The sequence below is a fragment of the Phaeoacremonium minimum genome (assembly GCF_000392275.1).
Source record: "Phaeoacremonium minimum UCRPA7 unplaced genomic scaffold PA7_03_scaffold_290, whole genome shotgun sequence".
Taxonomy (NCBI): Eukaryota; Fungi; Ascomycota; class Sordariomycetes; order Togniniales; family Togniniaceae; genus Phaeoacremonium; species Phaeoacremonium minimum.
In genome coordinates, this window is record NW_006921195.1 from 758,959 (window position 1) to 769,995 (window position 11,037).

Consider the following 11,037-nt stretch of genomic DNA (forward strand, 5'->3'; position numbering starts at 1 on the left):
CCAAGGAACCCGATCTGACAATTACTTTCGCTTTTGGCCCCTGATCATCCCAGAACGGTTCTTGAATGTTCGCATCTCAATCCGGAGCCGAAGTCGCCCCGCAGTCTAGTCTCATCGTGATAGAGATATATATCGTGGACGATTCCTACTCTCCACGCGGGATGGAGCGTGATCGTTCCAGATGGCATCATGGTGTTTCGCAGTTCATCAATGGCCATTTTTCCTTGCAAGACTGATGTGCTTCGGACATCCTCACTGGCTAGTCGCCTTGCCTTTGACTTGCTTACTCCCCTCCCAGTGATCAGACCGCATTATTTTCATTGCTACCTTACAGCATCTCAATGCTGATTCTAGATGCAACTATTATGTGTTCTCTAATCCAGTGGAGCGTGATTACCGCGTGCTGTCCACGTTGCCCTTTTCGTTAGTGTGCGAGCTACGGAGTCGAATTGTCCAACCAGTGGTCCCGCGATGAGGAGCTCGGAAGCTGAGCTGTCCGTACCTTGACTTCCAAGTTCTCTGCAGACACGATTTTCGATGGTGTCGAAAAGAAGGCTGTGTGCACCTATCATGATGATTATAGCTTTACTGAGGAGAATTCATGTCAGGTTCGGGTGGGCGAAAACGCGCCCGCTTTAGCTACGCTTTAGCTTCTTCGTTCACCTGGAGGATAGTAGTCATATTTTACGGTACAGAGCCTTAATGCAAGGGAGAGGGAAAACCGAACCTTCTGCGAGTCACGGCCACTCTAGGAAAGACGTGCCCTGCTGTGCTGCAGTCGGTTAGCAAGCCGAATCTAGGTGATACGCACGCTCCGGACCAGTCCTAAGCCAGACGCTTCTCGTCCACGCGGACGACGTGGCTATGCATCAGCAGCGATCGTCAATCATGGAGCCGCAAGGGGGAAGTGACATGCGCCAGCACCATCAACTGGCTGAAGGAGTGAATGCCTAGAGCCGTAAAATCTGACAGCAGAAGCGGTGACTTTTTATACGTCATTGCATAGTCTCCGAGTAAACGTCTTCGGTGGCCCCTTCCACGACAGCCCAGCCAGCAGTCATTTGCACTTGCCTCAAAAGTTGTTTGCCGTATTTCCTTATTCTAGCTAACCTACAGATTCGATAGATGGTTCGGGGGCTGCATCTAGAGGGTCGGGCCTTATGTGGCCCACATAATATTAGGTGGTGACGCGGTACTGCGTAGGGCCTTCCCACGGTCCTGGCCTTGCGCTAAATTAGCACCTGGGGCAGGGCTGAATCCCTGCCAATTGGGCGCCCCGATGATCAACCCCAGCTCGTAGAAAAAATAAAGGGAACAAAAGCAAGATTAAGGCATCTTACCGCACCTTATATCTGACATGGCTGGCTCTTCCCGTCACTCGCTTCGATAGCCTGTTGCTCTCTTTCGCCATTTCTTCCCTTTAACTGTCGCCTACCGACCGGCGAGATGAGAAAGATGCGGTGGTCAAATCCTTTAGCGTTTGGCAAAGACCTGTGGGACCCGTCCCACAGGTACGAGACATCGTGGCTACTGCCGCCATACGTCCTGTTCGCGATACGCTTCCTATTCGTAAGTCGGGCTCTCCAGCAGCACATAGGCTATCTCTCAAGAGACATGCATCGCTCGAGGCGACTTTTGTGTCTCCTGATGCGCCGATATCTACATTCAAAGACTCCAGGCTGATGCGCTATCTTTCCTAGGGCCTCTACGCGCTCGTCGTCAACCTCACCCAGATCGGGTACTACTGCACGCACCAGGCCGCGTTCGGCGGGTGCACTGCGGCAGGCAACACCTTCAGCTATTTCACGACGCTGACATACTGGGGGCTGGCCTTCTACTTCCTCGTGGCATCCGTACACACCTTCACGTACGCCCGCACCGGCACGCCGCTGCTCGACCGCTGGCCGCGGTATCTGCAGGCGCTCCACGCCTTCTACTACTCGACCATCACCGTGTACCCCTTCATCGTCACCGCCGTCTACTGGTGGCGCCTGTACAGCGGCGCGTGGTTCACGCAGGAGTTCGCCGCCTTCACCAACCTCAGCCAGCACGCCATGAACAGCGGCTTCGCGGCGTTTGAGATCCTCGTGCCGCGCACGCCGCTCGCGCCCTGGATCCACATGTGGTGGCTGGTCTTTGTGCTCGCGCTGTACCTGGCGCTGGCGTACCTGACGCACGCGACCAAGGGGTTCTACACGTACGACTTTTTGGACATCCAGGAGAACGGCAGCGGGCTGGTGGCGGCGTACATCATTGGCATTGCGGTGGCGTGTCTGGTCGTCTACGGCATCGTCAAGGCGGTCATGCTGCTTAGATTGTGGCTGACCGAGAAGGTGCTGGGCAAGGATGGCAAGTTCGCCCACCAGCCTGGGTATGGCAACGAGGACGTGGAGATGGCGGGATTTGATAGGAATAGGCACAAGGATAGCCATAGTCCGGTATTTTAGTATTGCGTTGGTTGATAGATGATTTTGGATTTCTAGACTATATACCCCTAATCATAATGACCAAGTGTCTGTCCAATATCAAGCAGTTTGCTGTTTAATGCCTAGGTCCTTGTAAGCCACTGGTGGTGAGAGTGGACGTGATCTCGGTAGTTCTCAGGGGGTTGATATTGGGCCAAATGGGGGGAAAGCACCCTTCATACGAGCAAAAAGGAACGTAATGGACACAGTTACAGACTATGGCTACCTATAGGTGAGACCATCGCGTGCTGTCTAGGGTATCAAAGGGGCTGGCGCCCTCAAAGGAAGGGGTGGGTGGCTGCCTGGGGTCCTCAACACCAAGAGAAACTCCATCGCCAGATCGCGAGATCGAACCCAGGGGCGGGCAACGATTTTTTGGCGGCGCAAAAAAATGAGAAAAAGGAATAAAAAAAATATAAAAAAGGGAGGAAGCCGAAGCTCCTCGTAGGAATTAAAGCCGTAGCCCAAATCAGACCGATAGGATTGGTACCAAGCCCGCAGCGAGTGCTCAGCGCTCAACTTGAATGTTCTGTCCTACCGAACCGATCTGTATTTGGTTCAGACAACTCGTCAGCTAGATAGCGTCCTATCGAGTTACCGTTACACCAAGGTGTAACAGGATTACCGCCTACAAAGAAAAGGCGGCCTAATTTGGATATATAAGGGGTGGGCAAAAGGAGGGTAGGCACATGGGATGAAATCGCCGTTGTTTCCCCAACGGCATGCGGCTAAGAGGGGCCGAGTCAACAAACAAACGCACAAATACCTGAGGGACAAGGCAGCAGCTTCCTTGTGAGGCTCCCACAATGCCTTGATGAGTATTACATTATGATACACTGCCCATAGGCTAGCATCTCAACGAGATGCCCTTCCTTAGCTCCGACTCCCTGATCTCGAACATGACCTGAATACCCACGAACAACGCTGAGCACGCTGTAACGAAGAAGATGATACCTTGAATATTAAGGTTAGCCCGAGTTCATTATCAAACACCAAGGAGCAAGTCATTCTTACCATTAAAGTCATGGAATATGCCCTTAACAATACTCTCCAACCCATCCAGCCCAACCGCAAATCCAACGAGGTTCGCCGACATCATCGGAAGCACGTTGGCCACCCCACCGATGCAACATAGCATACGATATGCAGTTGGTCGATTTTCCCACTTCCGCGCCGGGAATAACGCCTTAGCGGCGACCTCTGGTATGATGAAGAAGACGATAAGCCAGCCCCATATCACCAGCCGCAGCTTGATATCGTGCCACAGCGCCACGAACGTGAATATGAGAAGATATGATACCACACTCCGGACCGAGCTCTTCCAATTGCGAAAGTTGGCGCCGCCAAGGGGGATCCAGATATATCGGACGAGCCACTTGTTATAGCTGCGGTGCCAAGCACGCCAGAAGCCCGCCGCGCTGAAGTTGTCGCTGACGCAGCGGATCATGTTCTCGGGCGGATCGATGCCATCGATGAGTGCCCAGAGGCGGAACAGTCGCCACGGTAGCAGCAACTTCAGCCAAATGATATGGAGATTCTGGTAGCTCAGAAGGGTGAGCTGAGCAGGCGTGTACGAAGACCAATCTGGGTTAGACATGGATATGGCGTTCACGTAGTCAAAGTGAAGGATAAGCTCCATGACTAGGAGGACGAGGACGAAACGCACGGCGTAGCGGATTGTCCGTGGTGTCTCAATGCTTGCCGGCTTATACCGGAGCTGCGATATGTAATCATTGAACGTCAAAATCGGCCCGGTTAGATACAACGGCGCGTACACCGCATAAGCCAGGAAGTTCCGGAAGCTGTAATCCCGGGCCAGTGCGGGAATGGTGACTCTATCTCGCTCTGAAAGATTCGTCGGGTCTAGTTGCTTCTTCTTACGGACGTTAGCTGTGGTATTGAACAGGACGGTCACGTTTCATACCTCGAGGGGACTTGCGCTTCTCCGATCTAGGCTCCAATAATAGTCGAAGTTGAAGCTTATGAGTCTCAATACTGTAATGTTGAAAAGAATCTCCCATCTCGGCATGATGCCTCCCCAACTGTCTAGCCAAGAGCCCCATTGCACTAGAAGCCCATCCGGCGAGCTCAGGTTCTTCGGATCGGACAATGAAATAAAGCTAGCAATGTCTCTGAAGTGGTACCCGTTGCAGAGCTCATTGGCAAACAGTGTGCAGATATTGAACACCCACGTCGTGGCAGGTACGTATTTCTTTGGCAGATTTGTGGCAATGTTATAGTTGATGTAGAGTATGGTGAGCACCTTGAACGCCGAGAAACCATGCAGTATGACTAGGAAAAGAAGCGCGAAGGAGTAGTCAAAAGATGCCCTTTGGTTCAATCGAGCCTCCGCTTCATCCGCTGACGATTTGCCCCTGGGCATTGGGTTGACAGCATTCCATAGTTTCCGGCAGATGGGATGGCAGAGTAAGAGAAGGGTCATGTATGGCAGATTAGTCCGAAAGGTGTGGTATTGGTTATCCGAGACATCCTGCATAGAATGTTAGCTCCGGACTCCTGTTATAATGGAGGCGAACTTGCTATTTGTCTTCCGGGAACCCATCCTGGAGACAGGTGATGTTCGTACTTGTGAAAGCGTGGATCAGAAGCTGGAAATCTGTTAGTCGGCGAGTAGTATGCAATTGCGCGAATAACATACGCTTCGACACTTGATAGGGTATCCAGAACATCAGGGGCACGCATATGAGGAAGACTAGGTAGTACAAGTAGAACTCCGGCGTGTTCCATTTTGAAGGCTGTGCCTTGCTGCTTATTCTCTTGTCTACCCCGTTCTTTGCTATAGAATCCTTGCGCGCATCTACCACTGTCTTGTAGGATGTCGAGGAGGATACCGTGAAGCGGGTGTCGAGGGTGTCGAGGTCGTAGACGCTCCTCAAAAAGGAGAAGAGCCCCATGGTGGAGGCTTCGACGATGTCGTGCAGGAAGGGAAGGAACGTTCGGCGAGGATCAAGTCATGCTACTTGTTCGCTCAACACATATAAGAAGAGATATGGCTATCCCCTCTATATGTGCTGAGGATTGAGAGATCGTATGTACCGTGATCGTGGGCGTACGATGTCGTGTCGCATGCTTGCATGGCCTAGAAATTGAATACGAGCAAAGCGCAGCGCGTGAGGTGTCGTCGCGCATCGCTGCCACCTGGGCCGTAAGGCTGAAGTGGGACCCCGATCCCAGCGCCCAATCAGGCTGTGGGGAGCGATAATTCCCCTGTATTTCAGGGGCTCCGGCTAATTGAGCCTTGCATCGAAGCTTTCCTGTGCCTCGGCTCACCCCCTAGCGCGTAAGACCTGCCACCACAGCGCATATTTCCAGTAACATGCGAGAAGCATCAATGCAACACTTTCCGAGCAATTGGTGGTTTTTTGTGTGACCGAATAACTGCTTATTCAGTCTTGAACCGAATGGCGCTGGTCTTTCTTTCCAGGACTCGCCTTCCCTTCACTTACCTCTTTGCACTATAACTGAGGAACGAGTTGGATTTAGAAAGAGACATATCTAAAAGTACAGCTCATGCCTCTCTCAGGGCCACTATCTTGACAACTGTTGAAAGTCGCTGTACTGAGGTACAGGCGGTCACGAACATCAAGACCCAAGAGTGAGTTACTGGCTATGTCGGTGCGACAGGAAGACACCATTCTTCCCGAAGTCTCGTAGCGAGTCCTTCATTCCGCCAACCAGCTACTCTGACACGCCCCAGACACATCTCCAATTCCTTCTGCTGACTTATCTGGGTCATGCGTCGTGCTGCTAGATAGAATGCAGCGAGCATGCAGGGATCCCAGCATCGCGGGTCGCTGCTGATGGCAATGCCACAAACTCGTCGGGCATGCCAGAGACCCGAAAAGTGACTCTGATCTATCTTTATTGCAGCATACTCGCTTCGCAGTGATATCGATGCCGGCTTGTGTGTTATGAGAACCAACATGGATACGTGATACATCATGTGAGTCCAGACCGCAGCGGCATTGGTGAAGATGATGGCTGGGAAAGCATTGCTGGGTGCTTCATCTTCGACTAGAGCGTGCAGATTACTCGGCCGTTTTGAGTACCATGAAAGAAGATCAGCCATGAATCCTCTCCATTTGTCAGTCCGAGATTGCGGAGATGAAATAGTGCTGTGAGTGACTTGCTCCGGAGGGTCGAAGCAGAGCTTTGTGATGTCAGCAAGTATGACGATGCAGCGGAGGGCTACATCGAGTGGTGTAAATGAGCCGTCATCCTCGGTTACTTGTGGACGGTACGCATTTATGGCCTCTTGAAGGACAGTAGAGTCCATGGGTGATGCAACTTGATGCACTAGAGAGTGAGCTATGTCTACGCATTTTGATCAGTACCTTAAGGCAACAAACTCATAAGATCACGCACCGAGCCGTGACATCAAGGCTGCAACCGCAAGAGTTATCCTTGGGTGGCTAGGATGGTCGAAGCCGACCAGCACCCAGGTCGGATTGCCTCCGTCCCATGAGTATGTTGGCACCCACGAGTCTGGGACAGCCTCCATGAACTGCTCGACTTTTTCAAGAGCGAAAGCAGTTGACACTTGAAGAGCCTGAGTACCTGTTCCCTCCAGCAGTAAGTGAAAGTCTCGGCGAGCCAATGCACTTTCTGCAAGCTTCCTTGGGATCTCTGCGTGGCGTCCACAGGATACAGCCGAAAGCTGTAGCACCTCTCTTAGTACAGGAGCTGATGTCATGCCGAGACGTGGAACGAGATTTGCAAAAGTGTGATCTTGATCAAAGACGTCTAGCTATCGGCCTGATTAGTCTCTACTATCCTACAAAGGCACACCCGTTTTGCGAATCAAACTTACCCAAGGCGCAATATATCGGATGTAATAATCTATGAGAAATGTCACACCATCGGGCAGGACACCAGAGATAGTCCATGTTGGGCCATTCAAAGATCTTTGCTCGTTCAACTTCAGGTTTGAGAGCGCACCGTCCGAGCTCGTATCACCGGAGGCGCACGATAAAGACGCGTCGTTTTGGATAGTCCCAAGCCGTGAAGAGGCCAAGCTGGTACCTTGGGTTGAGTTGCCGCCATATGGAAATGACATGCGAGTGACATATTGGCATTGGACCTTGGCGTCGACACAACGCCGACATCGAGGTCTAGTCTCGTCGCCTGTGAAAGACTCACAGGTTAGCCATGTTCATTCTTTGGTGAACAACATCTGACAAGGCTGCTGACATTTACGGCGCCTTGTCCGGCAGCGTTCGCAGCCGTTACGCGTCCGAGTAAAGTGTTCCCGGCGTCTGCGCGGCTGATCTGTGGTTCTGAATAGGCTAGCATTATGGTAAGTGCTGTTGGCTGAGCCCTCCTCCATGAGCTCGCAGCTTGGGCGGCTCCACTAAGCTGTTTGTAGATCCACAAGTACCCAACTATGTCAGCAGTTCGTCGAGAAGTAATGCCTTGAACTTCAGACATAAGCCACTGTGCTTACGTACCGAGTTTTTGTCTATGACGCAGGGATTGATTTTGTTTGTCGAGTGGCCGTGTGGAAGGGCAGCTGTGCTGTGTCGGTAAAGCGGTTGGAGGATCGTGCCCGTTAGTAATGCCTGGTGGAAGTGGTGGATAAATTGCCGAAACAAGAAACTTATCCGCCTTATCCACCCCTTTCCCCATCAGCCCCTACGTGCTTATGAATGACTGCAATACACATTGTTAACTCTACCAGTCAATCCAAGGGAAAGAAAAATTTCATTCATAATGGCCAAACTATGGAGGGAAGTCTTGATAGAGGCTTAAATGATCATTTACAACTTTTAATCTAATTCAATCATTCGGACCTGACATAAATAGGAACGCCAGGCCCTTACTTAAATCCTACAAATCACCCAAGCTCAGTATTTCAATATTCTAAGCCAGCTACACAACACTTAGGCAATGGCATCTCAGATACCTGCGACCACCCAAGGGTGGGAACTTCATGGGATCGGCAAGGGATTGGGATGGGATACACTTACTTGGAATCCTGCTCAGAAGCTGGGTAAAGTTGGACCAACAGACGTTCTTGTGAAATTCCATGCCGCAGCGCTCAACTACCGCGATATTTCCAGTCAGTATCACACTTACTTACGCTTCACATCCCATGACTTCGCCTATTTTCAGCAGACTCGGACAGCTCATTCAACTCTGAGCAGTTGCGAATGGGACGTACCCCTTTCCCACGGTCGACGGTGTGGCGCCCGGTAGCGACGGCGCCGGAGAGGTCATTCACGTCGGCGAGCGCGTGACACGGTTCCAGCCCGGCGACAAAGTCTTGGCCTTTCTTTTTCAGACCGACTACTTCAGCAATGTGCCTCTAACTCCTACAGCGCTGCAAAGCTCTATTGGTGGTGCTGTTGACGGGACTTTCCGAGAATATGGTATTTTCGACCAGCAAGGCCTAGTTCGAATGCCATCGACTTTGACTTACGAGCAAGGCGCAACTCTCGGAGGTGCATACCTTACGGCATGGAACGTTCTTACAGGCGGGGCTCGTGCAATTCGTACTGGTGACTGCGTGTTGGTGCAGGGCTCTGGCAACGTCAGTATTGCCGTGATTCAGCTCGCTCTTGCAGCCGGTGCATCCGCCATTGCCACGACATCGTCTCACGAAAAGGCCGCTAAGTTGGCAGAGCTCGGCGCAACTCATGTTATCAACTATAATCAAGATAAAAAGTGGGGTACCGCAGCTAAAAACCTCTCTCCGGGGGGCTTGGGCTGCTCACATGTTGTTGATGTAATTGGAAGAGCAGATTCATTCAAGGAATCGCTCGAGGCTGTTGCCGCAGGAGGAGAAATCCAAGTTGTTGGGTTTTTGGACACCGTTACTAAGCAGGGAATCACTGGGCCTACATTCTTAGACACGCTACTGAGAAATTGCACTGTCCGAGGAATCGCGTCCGGAAGCCGGCATCAATTTGAAGAAGTGCTTCATGCTGTCGAGTTACGCAAGATCTCGCCTGTCATTGATCGTCGCTTATTCTACTTGTCTGACTTGAAGGCAGGGTATCAGTATTTGAACGATAAACAACACTTTGGCAAAGTTATTGTTAAGATCATTTAAATAGATACTACATTGCTTATTTACGAATACTAATGGATTATGGTGAGGCATCTGCCGCATTGACAATGAAATTCAGCCCTGATAGCCCTTTGTGAAGTACTAAAATGGTGCCATCATATCTAACTTCATCACTATTCTCTCTACAACACCCACAGTCTTTGGATGTACTTCATACAAAAACTCAAATAACGCCAGTTAATGTCAAAACAAAAGATTTCCAAGAATCACACACTTCGACTATCAGCTTTCTTCTTTTTCTCTGACTGTCCAATTATCTTTGTGCTCAGATCCCACACCGGCAGAGTTGGCAAGTCCACCGCGAGAAGAATCAAGTGGAAGAAAAGGTACCAGCCCAGAACACAAAAGACAAAGATAAAAGCACCAGCAGCCTAATAGAAGTACATGAGTTGAGTTGCCCATCTCAACGATTATAATGATAGATAATGATAGATCTTGACTCACAATTTGTAAGTGATTAGACACCTCCGTCATTCCCTCGGCAAGCGTCCAGTATACGGCCATGAGCATGATGAAGGCAAGATCAATGAAGACAAAGACAAGCCAGAGAATGACGTTTGTCCGTATAGAACAAATAACGAAGAAAAAGGTTACGATCGCCATACACATATGGAAGAAAGCTTCAAGAATCTCTGTCAGCCTCTTTGTCTATGTTTTACTCCTAAATCCTGCTGAATCGAATGCAGAGGCAGCAGATAACTCCCAGTGAAAAGTAACGGAATGATTGCATGACTTACCGAAGCTAGCGGCGAATTCGGCCGAGCCGCCAGATCCTGTGCTGTAGAAGGCTTGTGCATTGTAAAATGGGGTGAGTGTAATACCAAGAGCAAGCCAGAAGGCACCTTTATCTCGTACATTAGTCAACGTCAGTCGTGAGTAGTACGTCTGACTGGCCGGAAGACTGGGACCGTAGCGCGAAAGCGGACTAGACATTTGGACCCATTGACTTACCATAACATGCAAACACGATGTATGTAAAGGTATTCCCGAGGATCCATTCCAGAATACTACCAATGATTTGCAGCATACCTCCAAAGAAGTAGAAGAGCCCTCTAAGTGGATGTTAGCATTGAATACCCGGAGTATCTTAGCGCGGCCATGTTCGAAGAGATTTCATTGTGAGTGCAGCAACTAGGCGCGATACGGCGCAATTGAGCCGAAACCGAGCCAGAACAATAGTAACTACGTGTTAAAGTGCCAAATAATTCACGAGAGGCGAGACTCACACAATAGCAGCGCCCCCTCCACCGGAGCCACGCCAGCCCATCAAGTTGCAGCCCAAAGGCATAGAAGCAATCAAGAATCCCATAAGAGGCCTATATGCATGATGATGTTACGATGAGACATCATTGACGGAGGCAAGAGTAGGAAACGGACACAGAGGTATCACGCACATAGGGGTCGGGTTTCCAAAGATAGTGCCTAGGCGGGTGCCCTTCTTTCTAGCCGTAGGCTCAAGATATAGCTCTTCGAAAACCTCAC

The 11,037-nt window shown here is 50.6% G+C and overlaps 2 protein-coding genes across 2 annotated transcripts; one reads left to right on the plus strand and one right to left on the minus strand.

The window, feature by feature from the left end:
• Window positions 1-1,446: 1,446 nt before the first annotated feature.
• Window positions 1,447-2,545, plus strand: UCRPA7_3790 (hypothetical protein; the record flags this gene model as incomplete). The annotated part of the gene is made up of 3 exons (XM_007916215.1): window positions 1,447-1,569; window positions 1,701-2,438; window positions 2,513-2,545. The coding sequence occupies 3 exons, from the start codon at window positions 1,447-1,449 to the stop codon at window positions 2,543-2,545; spliced, it is 894 nt and encodes a 297-aa protein (XP_007914406.1).
• A 767-nt stretch (window positions 2,546-3,312) lies between these two features.
• Window positions 3,313-4,908, minus strand: UCRPA7_3791 (putative glycerol uptake protein 1 protein; the record flags this gene model as incomplete). The annotated part of the gene is made up of 3 exons (XM_007916337.1): window positions 3,313-3,419; window positions 3,480-4,341; window positions 4,390-4,908. The coding sequence occupies 3 exons, from the start codon at window positions 4,906-4,908 to the stop codon at window positions 3,313-3,315; spliced, it is 1,488 nt and encodes a 495-aa protein (XP_007914528.1).
• Window positions 4,909-11,037: the final 6,129 nt, after the last annotated feature.